Source organism: Loxodonta africana, chromosome 19, assembly GCF_030014295.1.
Source record: "Loxodonta africana isolate mLoxAfr1 chromosome 19, mLoxAfr1.hap2, whole genome shotgun sequence".
In the NCBI taxonomy this organism is placed as follows: Eukaryota; Metazoa; Chordata; class Mammalia; order Proboscidea; family Elephantidae; genus Loxodonta; species Loxodonta africana.
Window position 1 is genome coordinate 7,615,223 of NC_087360.1, and position 18,694 is coordinate 7,633,916.

At 40.4% G+C, this 18,694-nt stretch overlaps 1 protein-coding gene across 3 annotated transcripts in view; it reads left to right on the plus strand.

Moving 5' to 3' along the window:
- ZCCHC8 (zinc finger CCHC-type containing 8) overlaps positions 1–16,370 on the plus strand; it is a 28,655-nt gene extending 12,285 nt beyond the window's left edge. For all 3 annotated transcript variants that reach the window (XM_064272136.1, XM_064272137.1, XM_064272138.1), the window contains 6 exons: positions 256–398; positions 650–792; positions 1,819–1,940; positions 6,119–6,205; positions 6,469–6,586; positions 11,878–16,370. In XM_064272136.1, the coding sequence (XP_064128206.1) occupies positions 256–398; positions 650–792; positions 1,819–1,940; positions 6,119–6,205; positions 6,469–6,586; positions 11,878–12,707 (1,443 nt within the window). In that variant the 3' untranslated portion in view covers positions 12,708–16,370. The remainder of the gene's footprint in view (positions 1–255; positions 399–649; positions 793–1,818; positions 1,941–6,118; positions 6,206–6,468; positions 6,587–11,877) is intronic.
- Positions 16,371–18,694: the final 2,324 nt, after the last annotated feature.

Below are 18,694 nucleotides of genomic sequence, written 5' to 3' on the forward strand. Positions count from 1 at the left end.
ACTCAGAAAAGTTAATTTTTTAGATGCATGACAAAAGCGTGTTTATGTTATAGTAATACTGAGGAAATAAGTTGAAGGAACTGCTTTTCTTCCTTGCTTGTTTCTCTGAAATATTCATTCTTTTTTACATGTCGTTCCTTACACATTGCTTGACTTAAAAAACTGTGCTTATTTTTATTTAATTTCTGGAATATTTCTAAAGTACTCTTTCAAATGTATTATGATACCATTCTTTTCAAACATACTCTGATCTAGCCTCGGAATACTGCTCGAATAAATGAAAAGAGAAAGGAGTACCTGGATGCCTGTGGTGAGGCAAACAGTCAGAATTTTCAGCAGCGGTACCACGCGGAGGAAGTAGAAGAAAGATTTGGAAGATTCAAACCAGGAGTTATTAGGTACCCCCGTCATGTCCCCAGTATTTGAAACATCCCATGTGTCTTCAGGGTAATTGTCAGTATGTAGATAGGCAATAGTGAAGCCCTGAGCAGATACATCAGTTCATTCAGAAACATTCATGGACATCCCTAAATGTGCGTTCGCATGCCGTATATAACGTAAGACCCAGAAGTGTTTTAAAGTAGCAAAATGGTATATCTTCATCTGAACAAGAATTTGTATTTTTTCTTCCTCTTTTATTTTTACTTAGTGAGGAGCTTCAAGACGCACTTGGTGTGTCGGGCAAGAGTCTTCCGCCTTTTATATATCGAATGCGCCAGCTGGGATACCCTCCAGGTTGGCTCAAAGAGGCTGAATTGGAAAATTCAGGGCTCGCACTCTATGATGGAAAAGGTATATATAGTTTGTCAGGTTAGATAAGTCAGCTTAAGTGTTAACTTTTTTTTCCTCATTAAATAGAAAGAACCACATCAAAATGTAATAGGGACCTCTGGCTTATTTAACATGTGCTTCGTAACTGAAAATATCAAAATGATGTTTCCTCTGTTTTGCAAGGAAGTAACTAAAACTTCAGTGAGCACTTAGAATGACTAGATGGTTCCCTGGGCTTGCTCAGTGACTCCAGCTCGTACTCAAAGTCTCTTGTCTTTCTTAGTAATTGCCTTTCCCAGCAATGGCAGCAGACATGTATCTGTCAATGTCAGGGGATCTATACAGTTTAAGACTGCATAAATCCTCAGTTCTAAAATTCCTCTTATGCAGCTAGATCTGTATGCTCACATGTGTACACAAGGAAATACATACTAGGATATTTCTGTAGCATTGAATATGAGAGTGAAAAATTAGAAAGAACTGAAAAGCTGTAAAGAGGAATGGCCACATAAACTAGTTGATCTGGGCTGCAGAATACCTATGGCATTTAAAAAGAGTGAAGGATAAATTCCTCTGAGCTGACATGGCAAAATCTCTGAAATACTGAGTAAAAAAAAGTAAGTTTCTGAACAGCTTACATATGATTCCGCTTATCTTTAAAAAAAAAAAAAAAGACAAACCTACGTGGATGAAACAGTACTGTATTTTCTCGCAGACTTGTGTATTTTAAAAGTATTATTAAAAGTTTTGGGCCAATGTAGGCAAACTCAACAGTGGTCTCCACTGAGAAAGGGAAAGAGTATTGGACTAAGAACTTTAATTTTATGTCTAATGCTGTGCGTTTTTTAAAATGAGAATGTGTCCATGTGTTACTTTGGTAATTAAAAATGTAAAAACAAAAATTTTTACCAATTCCACTCTGTCCCCCAAATAGCACTAAAAAGATACTTGGCGTGGCCCTCTTAATGAGTCCCAAAGTCTCACTAACTTTTGGGCTATCCTATATTGGCATCTAGCAATAGTAACACCTTTGATGGTCTGTGATAGATGGTGCTGATGGGGAAGCCGAAGCTGGCGAAGTACAGCAGAACAAAAGCGTGACTTACGATCTCACCAAATTGGTAAACTATCCAGGTTTTAATATCTCTACTCCCAGAGGAATTCCAGATGTAAGTATATTGTTTGTTTGTTTCTTTCTTCTGGGATGTAACATTGTTAAAGTTTGTTCAGCGTGTTAGCTTATGTAGCAATTACTGTTACATAAAGAAGTAGATACAGTGGTAGATAGGCTAAATCTGATGATGAGATTTATCTTCCTAATTTTGTGATATTAGCTTTTCAAATTTTAGGAAAATGTATAAACTCTTAAATGTGTATTTTTTTAAACTAAATCAGAAAAAGCTAATACTTTAAAATCTGGGATGAGTATAAAATGTTAACAATGAGGGAAGCTACGTGTGGAGTATACAGGAATTCTGTACGATCTTTGCAACTTTTCTATAAATCTTAAAGCTTTTCTAAAATAAAAAATGGGGTGTTGTTGGTGTTGTTTCATTTTTAAGTCTGGGATGGTTCTGAGGCAGTATTACGAATTTTACAGAATTACCTAGGAAGTTAATTCTGTAATAAACCTGTAGTATACTCTAACTCTTTTCCTATTCTTTCTTCCCTCAAAGTAAAATTTCTCATTCTGTACGAGAATAGTTTCCAGAGAGGAGTGGAGAGTTAATACTTAAGGGGTGCTGAGTTTCTATTAGGGGTGATGAAAAACTTTGGGAACAGATAGTGGTAGCAGTTGTACAATATGGTGACTGTAATTAATGTCACTGAGTTGTGCACATGGCACTGGTTGAAATGGCAAATGTTTAGTTACTTTTTTCTCCACAATTAAAAAAAGTAAGGAGGAAAAATAAGAATAGTTTTCTCTACTTAATCATTTTGAAATCTGACAATCATATGGTCTACTGTGCCGGAACGGACAATTGAAGAGGAATGGCATCAAAAAGAACATTTCAAGATCTATCCTGAAGTACAACACAGTCAGTGACAGGATGATATCCATATGCCTACAAGGAAGACCAGTTAATACAACTGCTATTCAAATTTACGCCGCAACCACTAATGCCAAAGATAAGGAAACAAGATTTTTACCAACTTCTGCAGCCTAAAATTCATCAAAAACACAATCGAGATGCATTGATAATTACTGGTGATTGGTATGTGAAAGTTGGAAACAAAAAAGAAGGATCAGTAGTTAGAAAATTTGGCCTTGGCGATAGAAACCACGTCAGAGATCGCATGATAGAATTTTGCAAGACCAGTGATTTATTCATTGCAAATACCTTTTTTCAACAACATAAATGGTGACTATACATGTGGACCTCACCAGATGGAATGCACTGGAATCAAGTCGACTACATCTGTGGAAAGAGATGATGGAGAAGTTTAGTATCATCAGTCAGAACAAGGGCAGGGGCCAACTGATAAACAGACCGTCAGTTGCTCATATGGCAAGTTCAATTTGAAACTGAATAAAATTAGAGCAAGTCCACAAGAGCCAAAGTACAACCTTGAGTATATCCCACCTGAATTTAGAGACCATCTCAAGAATAGATTTGATACATTGAACACTAGTGACCAAGGACCAGGTGAGTTGTGGGATGACATCAAGAACTCATTCTTGAAGAAAGCAAAAGGTCATTAAAAGAACAAGGGAGGAAGGACCCAAATGGATGTCAGAAGAGACTCTGAAACTTGCTGTTGAACATAGAGTAGCTAAAGTGAAGAGAAGAAATGATGAAGTAAAAAAGCTGAGCAAGAGATTTCAAAAGGCAGCGCAAGAAGACAAAGTAAAGTATTATAATGAAATGTGCAAAGACCTGGAGTTAGAAAACCAAAAGGGAAGAACACACTTGGCATTTCTCAAGCTGAAAGAACTGAGGGAAAAATTCAGGCCTCAAGTTGCAATATTGAAGGATTCTGTGGGCACCAAAGTCACTGTACCAAAAACAATTGGTCGATGTTCACCAATTTCAGGAGGTAGCATATGATCAAGAACCAATGGAATTGTAGGAAGAAGCCCAAGCTGCACTGAAGGCATTGGCAAAAAACAAGGCTCCAGGAACTGACAGGATACCAGTTGAGATGTTTCGACAAATGGATGCAGTGCTGGAGGCGCTCACTCGTCTATGCCAAGAAATTTGGAAGATAGCTACTCTTCCAACTGACCAGAAGAGATCCGTATTTGTACCTATTCCAAAGAAAGGTGGTCCAACAGAATACAGAAATTATCAAATAATATTATTAATATCACACCAAGTAAAATTTTGCTGAAGATAATTAAAAAAACAGTTGTAGCAGTACATCGACGGGGAACTGCCAAAAGTTCAAGCTGGATTCAGAAGAGAATGTGGAATGGGGGATATCATTGCTGATGTCAAATGGATCTTAGCTGAAAGCAGAGAATACCAGAAAGATGTTTACGTGTGTTTTATTGGCTATGCAAAGCCATTCGGCTGTGTGGATCATAACAAGTTATGGATAACATTGTGAAGAATAAGAATTCATAATACTTAATTGTGCACATGGACCAAGAGGCAGTCATTCAAAGAGAATGAGGGGGTATTGCGTGGTTATAAAATCAGGAAAGGTGTGCGTCAGGGTCGTATCCTTTCACCATACTTAAACAATCTGTATGCTGAGCAAATAGCCTAAGAAGCTGGACTATATAAAAAAGAAAGCAGCATCAGCATTGGAGGAAGGCTCATTAGCAACCTGCGTTATACAGATGACACAACCTTGCTTGCTGAAAGTGAAGAGGACTTGAAGTACTTACTGGTGAAATCAAAGACTGCAGCCTTCAGTATGGGTTATACCTCAACATAAAACAAAAATTCTCATAACTGGACCAATAAGCAACATCACGATAAGTGGAGAAAAGATTAAAGTTGTCAAGGATTTCATTTTACGTGAATCCACAATCAACATCCATGGAAGCAGCAGCCAAGAAGTCAAATGATGTATTTCATTGGACAAATCTGCTGCAAAAGACCTCTTTCAGGTGTTAAAAAGCAAAGATGTCACTTTGAGAACTAAGGTGCACCTGACCCAGGCCATTGTATTTTCAATTGCCTTGTGTGCAGCTGGGCAGTGAATAAGGAAGACTGAAAAAGAATTGATGCCTTTGAATTATGGTGTTGGTGAAGAATATCGAATATACAATGGACTGTCAGAAGAACGAACAAATCTGTTTTGGAAAAAGTAGAAGCAATATGCTCTTTAAAAGCGAGGATGGCCAGACTTTGTCTCATGTCCTTTGGACATGTCCCTGGAGAAGGACATCATGGTTGGTAAAGTAGAGGTCAACAAAAAAGAGGAAGACCCTCAACAAGGTGGATTGACACAGTGGCTGCAACAATGGGCTCAAACATAGCAATGGTTGTGAGAATGGCGCAGGATCAGGCAATGTTTCATTCTGTTTTACATAGGGTCGCTGTGAGTCAGAACTGACTCTTTGGCACCTATCAATACAAAAACACTTATTCTTTTCTACCTTGAATCTTGTGTCTCAAGATTTAGTAAATTGTTGTGAATGTTGGTGTCGTTTTAATAAAAAATGCTTTATGCATTTTTGGGAAGCAAGTGTAGAGAAGAAACCTAAAATCTGAACTTAACAGTATAGTGAAGAAACAAAGTAATTCATACAAGACAGTACCATTAAGGGCTCAATTGCATGAAACAGACCGTCAGTGCTAGAAGCACCAGCCGTGTCTCAGGGTGCTCACTTCAAATGGACATCCTTGAGCTCCCCGCCCCCAACAGACTTAACTGACCCAGACCCCAGAATCTTTAACAAGAGAACCACTGTTGAATGTGCTGTTGGAGCTGAGAGAGAAATGGGCATTGTTGAACCTTAAAGGTTAGTACTCAATTTGGAAAGAACAGAAGATAGGGTTTTCAGCATGAGTAAATGTGTAAGGAGAAATAGGCAGTGAGCAGTCAGTTAGCAGTACCATTGCATGATGGGAGAGAGACTGGAGCCAGGGAGGCCCTATAGGAGGCTATGTCATCACTGCCTAGAACTTCTGCTTGTAGTAGGTAGAACCTTTGTGGGCCAGGTGATTTTTTCAGGTAGTCTTTTCATAGCCAGGTCTGATCAGTCTGCTAAGATTTCTCGGCGTTTTTTTCTCCCCTTCAAAGCACCATTACTTTCCTTAATTTCCGATAAAGGAAGAGTCATATGAAACAGAAGTGTGATGTGAGACTTCCCCTTTACCCCTGTTGAGTAGAATCTCAAAGCATGAGATTTTCAAAATGCACACTTGTTTCCTTCTCCTTTCCCCTTTAGGAATGGAGGATGTTTGGTTCCATACCCATGCAGGCATCCCAGCAGAAGGATGTGTTTGCCCACTTCCTAAGTTCTACCTTCCAAGCGGTAAAGCGGTTTTCAGGGTGTGGCTTATAAAAGGTTTTTTCATAATTCTGGGAGAATTTCATTAGTATCTTACTGCACTTTCTTGTTTTGTGTCTAAAGAGTTCTGTGTTATCTGGGGAATCAGAAGGAATGGGTAGCTAGATTCACCAGTGACCTAGACTTAGCCCCAGATTGGTTTTCTGTAGCATATTTAAGTGAAGGGATGGGGCTTAATTCTTAGGCTACCCCACCTAATTGGTGTTTGGTGTGGTCCCTGCATGCAGCCAAATGTGAGATCCAGCAGTAAGAGGTCTTCATCTCAGTCAAGCCCTTGTAGTCCAAAGAAGCAGAAGAAGGAAAGCAGCTCAGAAGCATCCCCCGCCGACATGGACCTCGACTCGGGTAGGTTTCGCCCTGTGGTTTTGATTTCATTGAGAAGGTCGGATGGATTTGTATGCTCCCAGGTTCCACAAGAAGGGGAAGCTCTTTATGAAACATAACATGATGTGAGCACTGACTAAATATTAAGTCTTTTATTTATTTTTGGAGACCAGGTCATTGCTATTATTACTGATTAAAGCTGAACTGAAAGACACAGCCTGGTGGGAGAACCTCCTGGGCCAGGCACCTGAATTCCTGAATTAGGGAGACCTATCAGAATATATTCTATCCCTCACCCCAGCAGTGCTCAATCTGTACTGACCCCCTCGAGTGGTGCTCTGGGGTGGGCAGTGGAAAGTGCGGGCCCTTCCCGCAGCTGGGTCCTAAGAGGAAGGAGGACAGAGCTGATTCAGGCTTTCCCAGTTATTCTTCCCACTTGTATTGATCCAACAAACCAGTCCTCTTCCCCCAAAAAAGAGAGACCGTGAAGTAAACCTGTCCTCCTGGAAACCCAAAATGGGACAGAGGCGTTGCCGTCTGACACTCCCTTAGCTGTTTCTCTTCACTGTCTGGGCTTATCCACGGAACCTATGGCCGGCCAGAATTGTGATGCTTCTTTTTTAGCCAGTCAGGAGTGTATCAGGACAGACTTCCTCCCGCCTTTTTGAGGTTCCTCACTAACAACCACTGTTTCTGCGGCTTTCCTTGGGACTCTTGATGGGCAATTTAGATTTTGCCCCTAGAAGGCTCTGAAGTGAATCAGAACTTTGTGATAATTGTATAAATTTCAAGGCTGAAAATTCACTCATTGTTCTCTTGCCCATCCCAAATCCGGCCCAGCCTCTTGGTCCCACATCGCATGTCAGAGTTCTGAAGTGAGATTAAATTTCAGCATTAAGATAAATGGCATGAAGATACTCTGACAATAAATAAAAAGCCAACAATTTAAGTTGCCCCAAATTTGAATGTGGACCCCCTCCTCCCATTTTCACATTCCCAGGAAAGTTGTAAATGTCGAGGATTAAATCCTCTTAAAGGCCAAGGAATTAACACCCAAAATTGTATTATTCTGCACAGGGGACTTCAAAGTCTCAAATTAAAGCTTCCAAATCACCTTCTCAGATTTCTTACTCTGCTTGGTCTCGGCCACAGAGGCTCCCGATGCCTGGGATGAGTTCACAGCCTGGCCGGACGGACCCTTACTGCAGTATTCAACCTCGCTTTCAACAAGGCCGAAGAGTTTAGTGGGAAACAGAATTATCACAGCCCTTGCTACATCTCCATGAAATTGGGAAACAGCCAATTCCTAAAGCCGTTGTCCCAGACAAAATTCCATTCCATGAGTCCAGCACTTCAGTGTTATCAAAGCCCTCAGCAGAGAGTCAGTGTTTTCTGAGTGTAAGCAAAAACCATGGTTTCGGTCTCCAGGGTGCTAGTCAGTTGGTGCCAGTTATCTGAATCCACTACTTGGGAACCTCAGTTCAGTTGGAAGTAATCACCGGTAAGAAGTTAAATTTGGTCTTACCCGTTTACTTTATCTGTGGAAGAAAGCCACCTGAGCTTGCTGTTTTGAGCCATTTAAGACATAGTTGCCATCTCTCAAAGTTTAGGGATTTTCAGTGGTGGCTCCCCATCCCCAGGTCCACACTCTATGTGCAGGCACGTCCAGCCTGTGCACTTATGGAAGTGTAGTTCAAGGTCCCAAGGCCACTTACTGAAGACCCTCTGGGCCCAGCCACCTGCAAAGATGGTTTTATTTACTCTCTGCCTGCCTCTTGGCTAGCACCCTCGGAGCTGAAGCCTCTGCATCTGGAAACAGCCACACCAGTAAATGAAGCCACCATAAGGGGCAATCACCTGCTGAGATCAAAGCCACAGGAGTCGCTGGGTGGTGCAAGAGGTTAATACCTTCAGCTGCTAACCTTAAGGTTGGAGGTTTGAGTCCACCCATAGGCTCCTTGGAAGAAAGGCCTGGTGGTCTCCTTTTGAAAAATCAGCCATTGAAAACCCTGTGAACACAGTTATAGTCTGACACACATGGACTCACCACGAGTCAAAATCAACACAGTAGCAACTGGTTTTTTGCTGAGGCCACAGACTTAAAAGATTGACCAGCATGAGCCTTATAAAGTACCCAGATCAGAACACTGACCACACACTAAAGGCCAAGGCTGGCAGCTGCATGTCTTGTCCCCACTGTGTGTGTGTACCTCGCCACCCCCAGGACACCCTTCTGTTTTTACTTCTCAGTGTTCCCAGCCACACACCAGATGTCAGGGTCTCTGAGAGGGGTTAATAGCACCCCTGTTCCCCACCTATGTAACAGATCAAATTATCAAGGCCAAGTGTTAGACCTGACTAGTGAAAGAGCCAGGGGGACTGACTGAAGTAGGTTAGCTCATCAGCACTCAAGTAAGGTAGTCCTGAGTCAAGGCAGGCCCTTCCCACCCACGTGCCACCCAGCCACCCTCCTACCCAGCTTCCTGCCCTGCAGGGCACAGCTCCGTAAGGAATAGCAGTGTGAGTGGTGCCTGTGGGCAGCTCACTCCCAAGAGGAAGAAGAAAGATGAGTCAGTCTAATTTAGAGTCAGTGTGATTTTCACTTTCCTGTAGAAAACTTTATTAGTAGCGAATAATTAATGTGCCATAAGCACGTCACAAACCTGTGGGTGTAATGTTTCAGTTTGGAGCTATGAAATATAGCTACCTGAATTTTTTCCTTCCCTTTTCACAATCTTATATTATTTTGATAGTTTGTATAAATTGAACAGGTTAAGCTATTTGGCCACAGTTTATCCTTAAAAGCATAATATGGATGTGTTATAAAAGAAATAACTTATTAATTCTGTGTTCTCTGCTCTCCTGCCAACTGGCTCCTCTTTTTTTTTTTTTAATTGTGCTTTAGGTGAAGAGTTACAGAGCAGATTACTGTCTCACTAAACAATGAGTACACGTATTGTTTTGTGACATTGGTTGCCAACTCCACAACAAGTCAGCTTTCACCTTCTCGAACTTGGGCTTCCTGTTATCAGCTTCTTTTCTCTCCCCTCCTGCCTTCTCATCCTTGTCCCTGGGCTGGTGTGTCCATTTAGTCTCGTTTTGTTTTGTTGGCCTGTCTGATCTTTGGCTGAAGTCCTCTTTTTCTTTTTATGTACTTTTTGTTGTAGTCAGTAGTACAATGTTCCAACTGCATCAACATTGAAATTTCATTCGTTTTCAACTCCCTCCACCCTTAACTTCTACCCTCCGTTTCTAACCAGTTACCAAATCCTAACAGTATCTCAGTAATTGCCTCTTACTTCAGCCCTTTCTCTTGTTTGATTGCTCCTGTGGTTTTGTTTTTTTTTTTTTTAATCCTTCCTTGCACCTCTCATCCATTCTTTGCCCTTCAGAGGGACTTAACTTCTCAAAACCTAAGTGACAGTACACTAGTCTCGTCACAAACCTTACTGCCTGTGTGATGAAGTTCAGACCGCTTTTGCGTAGCCTTTCAGTTTCTCCATTCCTCACTTCAATTTTCTAAACTTTTAAACATGTGCTGTGTTTCAAAGCTCTGTAGTACACCCTGAGATGAATGAGACACAGCTCCTGCCCTTAGCTAACCACTCACTGTCACCTCCGGGTGGCAGAGACATAAACATCACTTTATTGGAGTGTGGGGCCTCTAGTAGTGCAGATAGAGCGATGGCAGAGCGAGCTGCCACCAAGTGATCGTACAGTGGAAGGGCGGCACACGAGAAGAACTGAGCTGCTCTGTCAGAGGAAGTCGCAGACCCTCACCAGGGATGCCTTGAGCTGCATCTTGAAGGGGGAATCTAAGCATTTGCCAGGTAGCTGAGGAGGACGAGGACATTTGAAACAGGGAAGTGCAAATGCGGAAGCGTGAGACATCACACACATCGGGCAGACAGCTGCAGTAAGATGACACGGTGGAAAGAGGCAAGATTTTGGTTGGAGACCAAACCAAACCCATTGCCGTCCAGTCGATTGCAACTCATAGCGGCACTATAGCACACAGTAGAACTGCCCCATGGGGTTTCCAAGGCTGTAATCTTTACAGAAGCAGGCTGCCATGTCTTTCATTCATGGAGCTGCTGGTGCCTTCGAGCTGCCAACCTTTGTATTAGCAGCTGAGTGCTTTGCCACTGCACTACCAGGGCTCTCCTTGGTGGGAGAGGGCCCTAGAAAGAATGCAGGGGTTTGAACTTCATCCTCTAGGCAGTGGCAAGGCATCAAAGTGTTTTTAATTGCATCAGGCAGGTTAATAGAATCAGATTTGTGCTTTAGAAAGACTAATCTGGTGACAGGATGGATACAATAAAACCTGAGAAAACTGGGACCTGTGTAAAGTGGAAACCTGTCAGGGAAGGGCAAATGTAAATAATTTCCACTAAAATGAACGATAGAGAAGTGGTAAGACTCCACCCTGTCAAAGGTGGAAAACTTGCAAGGCCCAGAAAAACAAGGCAGTCCCGGTGAGTTCCAGCTCTCACAGGTTTCACTGTGTAAAGAGGGTAAGTTCAGAGGCAGAAACTACTCTTAACCATCCCAGCAAATGGTAACGGGCCTGCAAGAAGGCCGTGGCTGTGGCCGGGTGCAGGAGCGTGGACTCAAAAGGGTCAGGGTGTGGGCCAGGAGGGAAAGGAAGGAGTCTTACGTGACTGGCACACTGCGTTAGAGCCTCCAACCAGATCCCACTGGCCGTGCCGTTCACTGGAAGAGCACATAAGATAATCAGATTTTAGGAAAAGGCGCTTAGTTTTGGATAGGCTGATCTGCTGTGTGAACAGGCCATGTAGGTGGTGATGACAGTGAGCACTGGGTCTGTGAGCCCACAGTTCAGGCGAGCAGGCTAGACTAGAGGCACAGGACTGGGGAATCGTTGGTCTAATTCGTGTCTTGGCCCTTCAACCTCAGCCCCTTCAACCTCCCCACTCTGTCATGGAGCCACCTGCATTTCCAGGCACAGTTCCTACTCTGGTCTCCTATGAGCCTCTTTCTCACTGGCGGAAACCACTCTTTCTATCTCCGTGCCATTGTCATGGCTCCTCAGTCTAAAATGACAGAAACTGGTTTCCCAGGGTTAGGTTGAGTTCCTAGTGCCGGAAGGTCCTGCATTGAAAAGATGTGCTTTTCAAGTGGATTGAGGAAATTAGATAATTGGTAGTTATGGTAGGCGAGTCTCCATAGAGTTTCCCCCTTCTCCAGCCGTTGAGTCTCCGATCACGCTTTGTTTAGTTCCAACAATAAATGTTAGTGCAACCGAGTATGATTACACCTTCTAACCTGTCTCTCCACTTCCTTGTTTTCAGATGTGGAGGTGCCGCACGGTTCTCAGGGCAGTGAGGCTTTTCAGTTCCAACCCCCACTGCCTCCTGGCACCCCTCCCATCTTCACGCCACCTCTCCCCAAAGGTACCCCACCAGTGACGCCCAGTGACTCACCCCAGACCCGAGCAGCATCTGCAGCTATGGACGAGGATGCCCTGACCCTGGAGGAGCTTGAAGAACAGCAGAGGCGGATATGGGCGGCTCTGGAGCAGGCCGAGAGTGTCAACAGTGATTCTGATATCCCCGTTGACACACCTTTAACTGGGAATTCTGTTGCCTCTTCACCTTGTCCAAATGAACCAGACCTCTCTGTTCCTGAGGGAAAACCATCAGAAAAACAGATGCCAGTTGAAGCCGAGGTGCCACTTGAAGCCGAAGTGCCACTTGAAGCCGAGGTGCCACTTGAAGCTGAGGTACTGCTTAAAGCTGAGGCGCTCAACACTTGTATAGAGAAATCTCAAGTTGAACATTCCCCAGCGAGTCCAGATGCAGAGGCTACGTTGCTTTGTCAGAAGGAAAAGGAAGAGCCTGCTCAGGTTGACTCTGAAGGTGTCCTTCTCAATAATGGCAGTGTTGTATCAAACTCGGACATTAGCAATGGGGGCAGCCAGAAGCTGCTCCATCCGGGCACCAGTCCTTCTACAACCACTAAAACTCATAGTCCCATACCTGACATGAGCAAGTTTGCAACAGGAATAACTCCATTTGAATTTGAGAATATGGCAGAATCTACTGGAATGTATCTCAGGATAAGAAACTTGTTAAAAAACTCTCCCCGAAACCAGCAAAAAAACAAAAAGGCTTCCGAGTAAGGCTTGCTGGAACACCAACAACTATTTAATTAATTGTCTCTCACTTTTTTTGTTCTGTCAATTAATTCTAAGTGGACAGATAAAATTGTTTTCCTATTTGTCCCTCTCGTGTTTAAAAATCTATCCCAGGCTTAATTGTGGTCTACAGCCAAGCCTGTTTTTAAGACTAGGCCCGCTAGTTTACTATATTTTATTCCCTCCAGCAAAAACTTGGGTTAGGAGCAGGTTTAGAGATAGTTTGTTAAGGTTTATACTATTTTTGGATTGTGAGTTTCGTCAGAGTGATGGTTTTTATCTGTCTTTTGTACGTTGTTTTCCGTTTCTACGTTTTGCTAACTATCCTGTACATAAGTTTAATATATCACTTTTTAAAAGAAAAAAAAAAAAAAACTCTAACCATTTTAAAGTCACATTTCAACTCCAGCAACCAAATGAGTAAAATCAGGGAGGAGCAGCTTTGTCTTATTTGGGGTATTTTTGTAAGTGATTTACATGCATCAATTTTAATGACACTTTTACTTTTTTGTAACCTCATTCTTCACATAAGCCTGCGATACAGGTATGTTCATCTTTGTGGACAGAGGTTTAATAAATTAGCTTTCTTAAATGTAATCTAAGACTTTGAATATGAAAAAAAGTGATTCACAGTGAAGTTAGTATATACAACCATAAATCTGAAAGTAGATTATGTGGTTGTAAAAATACGAAGCAAATATAGTTCTAAGAAATTACAAATTTGGGTGTTTTTAGTGGATTTCAGCCTTAAATCTAAAAACAGTACAATCTTTCAAAGTAATGATTTCAAAAAAAAAAAAAAAAAATGGAGGCAGCTAGCCCTTGTACAGCAGTCTTTTCTACATTTGAACCCTAAGATAATTGATAGTTAAAAATATATTTAAACAACTGTCTCAATTGACAGATGAATAAGACAGACTGAAACTTTGGCTTTCGTCTAGTGTGGGATTTCTTCACACCTTTACACTAGGTCAAGTCCCTGAAAATAAACGTTTAGATTATTTTGAATTACTAGTCTCCCATAGTGTAATCCAGCTCTCTGGCCAGCAGAGGGAGCAAAAGGAAACCACTCTGAAGTTAGTGTTTAAGAATTTCTGTAATCAAATGTATGGTTCTACAAACCATATACGGAAGGAAAACAATAGGAAAAGGGCAAGTTGCATTTGAAAGCCCTCACAGAATATGCTAGAAATAGAACAAAATGTTACTTTTGGCATCTTTCTGTGTTTAAGTACGTGGTAAAAATGATCTTTTACATTCGTTTACATTGTGTTCTTACATACATTATATTACGTACCCAACATTTTTGTCAGGTAAATATCACCACATTGTGGAAATAACATAAGAGAACCAATGCATAGAAAGGTTCACGGACTTGTCAACGTTCAAGAAGTAGTTATGGAGAGATGTCAAATCTTCAGTTAAAGACTTGAGTATTCCTGCTATCAGAAGTGGTCTTAAAAAGAAAACCCTGCTGCTGTTGATTCGATTCCGATTCAGCCACCCTGTAGCACAGAGTAGAACTGCTCCATAGGGTTTCCAAGAAGAGGCTGGTGGATTTGAACTGCCAGCCTTTTGGTTAGCAGCCGTAATATACTGTAGCTCTTAACCACTGTAACCTCAGGGCTCCATAAAAGCAATGGTTTCTCAAAAAAAAAAAAAAAAGTTTCCTGTTTCTTCGTTTGTTCACTTAGTTATTAAGAGCACACTTGTAATAAGTGTTGTTCAACCCCCTCAGTTACGATGAGATCCAGTAAAGAACTTGGGCCATTTGGTGGGAGAATCACCTAGGGAGGAAGTAGCTTCAGATTAGAGAACCACTGGTTTAAGTATTCGTTCGGAAGGTATTTGAAGACTTGTGGAGAGAGATTACCCTTGAGCTAAACCTTAAAGACTAGGTAGGTAAAAGAAACCCAAGACACGTTGAAGAAACTCATCTACAGGATCAACTGTCTGCATGAGCCGTGGCCTCATCTACTGTGAGACCAGAAGAACTAGATGGTGCCCGACTACCACTACCAGTCATTCTCATCACAGCCACAATAGATGGATCCTGACAGAATGGGAGAAAAATGTGGAACAGACCTCAAAATCTTAAAAAAAAGTCCAGTGTTATCGTATTGATTGATAGTGGAGGACTCCCCAAGACTAATTCCGTACGATGACACTCTTTAAACCTTGAAATGAAACTCCCCAGAGGTCATCTTTTAGCTGTATAACAGATTGCCTCACAAAATAAAGAATATCACCCGTGAGTACTGCATTTCTTTAAGAAATCATATATATGAAACCAAAAGGTCAGTTTTGTTTTTTTTTTTTAAATGAGCAGGTTAAAAAAAAAAAAAACCCAGTGCCGTCAAGTTGATTCCGACTCATAGCAACCCTATAGGACAGTAGAACTGCCCCACAGAGGTTCCAAGGAGCGCCTGGCGGATTCGAACTGCCGACCCTTTGGTTGGCAGCTGTAGGAGGCAGGAAAACTAGATGACTGGAAACAACATCCAGAATGGAAATAATGAGAATGTTCATACATTGTGAGGAATATAACCAATGTCACTGAAATATATGTGTGGAAATTGTTGAATGGGAACCTAATCTGCTGTGTAAACTTGTACCGAAAACACAATAAAATATCATCTAAAAGAACAAGGCTAGGTAGAATTACCATAGACAAAATGAGCATTGAAATGGGCAGGAAATGGCATGAGTCAAACAGTGTAGGATGGTATCAATTACTCTTTGATAATAACTCTTGATTGCTTTGTTATGGGGTTTGAATTTTAATAGGGAAAAGGATGGTAAAGATGGTTAAGTGGGGAGATGACCTGATCTTAGTGGTATTTCGGGAAGATGAATCCTAACACAGAATTCAGAATGAGTTAAAGAGAGGAGACAGTTTATAGAAGGGAGCCCAGAAAAATAGGCATAGTTGCCTTGAAGAGATGCCCCATTATAAAAAGTTACTCAATGTGCTGTGTTTGAGTATTGTGGTGACAGTGTTGGGTGGAGGAACGAGTTCTTGTTTGGACTTGCCTGTGCTGGGACAGGTCTCCAGGTGTGGATAGGTGAGATCATAAACAAACACCTATACTTCTAGTTGGACTTGGAGCTTGGGTGGGGACCTGTTTCTTGCTTTGCCTTATGTCAAAAGGAATGTGAATTGTAACACAGGTTGCTCAAACAAGGACGGCTCTGACATCTCCTTGGCCAGGTACGTGGGAAGAAGATACTGCCCTTACTAAAATACCAAATGAACTTTTTTTTTTTTACTTATTTCAAAAGTTTACATTTCCTTAAGTGATGAAAAAAGAACAACCTGCTTTCTACCAATAAGAGGCTTCCTAAAATCCTAGTTGATTTTATTGTTCAAGTTCTCTGCTAGAATCCTCTTGCCCTTCTGTCTTGTACTTTGTATCATTAGCAGGTAAAACCAACAAGGATGTCTTAACAATTTGAGTACCCAAGTTACTTTTAAGGCATGACTCAATTCCCAAGAACCCAATGGTGTCTTCACACAATCTGTAGGATTTAGGAAAATTCCTTTTCCTTCACCTTAATATATTTGTTTGATTTAATGATATAAATTCGCTTCAAAATGTTTAGGGTTAAATTACTGTTTTTAAACGGAACCAAAAAAAAAAAAAAACCTGTTGCTATTGATCAATTCCAACTCCAGAGGACAGAATAGAACTACCCCATAGGGTTTCCAAGGAGTGGTTGGTGGATTCAAACTGCCAACCTTTTGGTTAGCAGCCATAGCTTTTAACCACTACACCACAAGGGTTTCCTTTGAAAGGGAAGTGTTTATAAATAATCCTTAAATTCAGAGCCATTTCTATATTCTTAGTAAATTAGAAGCTTCTGAGCGGGCGTGTTTTATAAGTCACCAACAATATAGATAGAATTTTTATATGGGGGTGGAGGGAAGAAAAGTGACAGCTATCTAAAAAAAGGAAAAAACATTTTTTTGGTCTTCTAAAGAAATAACTACATTTTGAGGGAAAAAATGGAGTGAGGCTGAAAGATTTAATTAAAGTGAGTGACCTCCCTCCCTTTCATATAGTTGCAGAACTTGTCTTTTTCATCCACGTTTAGGTTTTGAAATTGTGGGTTTTATGATTTAAGAAATAGCCCCTCTGTAAAATTCACACCCTTACACTTCTGTTAGCTGAGGTTGTCTACATACAAGATACAATTTCTAGTATACTAGCATTTGCAATTAAATTATACCCTTTCATAACCATTTAAGGAATAAAATGTGATACTGGATTTTTCTTTGTTTAAAATGTTTACTTTTTATATCGTAAGCAGAAGGAATAATAAAGCCATAAATATGAAGGAAAATAACCCATCAAGGAAGGCCCACGCATTTTTCTTCATACAGTACAAAGAAGTTAGTTTTATCACTAGGCATTTTTTCTAAACCCAAAGCCTTTTTTTTTTTTTTTTCCAAAATGGAAATTCTCGATTTTGTTTCTGATTACAAACAGTACATGTTTAGTGTATAAAATTCTAATAGAAAAGAATACTATAAAGATCCTTAAATGTACGTTTTAACAAAATTCAGATTATGTTATACTTTTCATGTTGGTATTTGAAATGTAATTATTCTTAATGGCTAGATAGTTGTATACCATATTTTATTTATTATTGTTTACAGGATTTTGCTAGCAGTGTGCAATGAATATTCCTAAAGAGAAGTTGTTACATATTTGTGGAAATATGTGCATTGAATGTATTCCTGGATTATAAATCAGATTGGATATGTTATGTTTATTAGCAATTTGTATTCTATGAATTTTTATATCCTTTGCTCGTTATTCTATTGGGTTACTTAATTATATACACCAACTCATTATTAAAAATTATGTAGCTTTTGTTAGATAAGCTATGGAATTATTCTTTCAATTTGTCATATCTGTTTTAACTTGTTTATGCTATTTTTGGTAGTATAGAAGTTTCAAGTTCTTACAAGTCAAATCTTTGACTCTTTTATGAATTTTCAATTTTGGTGCAATATTCTATTTTCAAAAAGGCTTTTTGTTTTGAAAGTTCACCATCTGATATCCAATAATGTAGTTTCTTGTATTCTTCCTTACAGTGCTCCAAGTTCATTTTCATGTAGATGATTTTATGAATTGTTGTCCAGATCTGGCTGGTACAAATGATAAATGCCCTTGGCTGCTAACCAAAAGGTTAGAGGTTCTAGTCCACCCAGAGGTGCCTTGGAAGAAAGGCCTGGTGATCTACTTCCAAAAAATCAGCCATTGAAAACCCTACATAGCACAGTTCTGCTCTTTCTGACACACATGGGATCACTATGAGTCAGAAATGATTGGACATCAACTGGTATGCTTGAGTATATCACTGTAGTTACGTATTTACGGTTTCTTTCTGAATAAACTGGAAAGACAATGTCATTTTCTTTTGTTGAATGATTTTTTACATACAGATTAAATGGACATCTATAAAGAATGACTATAGCAGAATGTCAAAAATATTTTATAACCTAACAAAAATATATATATGCATATACATGTATGCTTATATATGTACATATGTGTTTGTGTGTATATATATTCACATATATGTGTGTATGTATATATATACATTATACGTATATAGCTTCTAATCTTTTTATTAAGGAGCCCTGGCGGTGCGGGGGTTAAGAACTTGGCTGCTAACGAAAGGTTGGTGGTTCGAACTCACCAGCAGTTCCGAGTGAGAAAGATGTGGCTGGCTGCTTGCCTAGAGATTACAGCCTTGGAAACCCTATGGGGCAGTTCTACTCTGTCCTTTTATTGTATTTATTATAATTTCCCATGATAATTGGCAATACAGTATTTGAGAAATACTAGATATCAGAAATACAGTTTTTAAATGAAATTCACTGTCTGTCTACATTTGGAATTTTTGCAATACAAGGAATTATTGAAAATGCAAGGGGTGTGATGCTTACTCAGCTCTCTGCC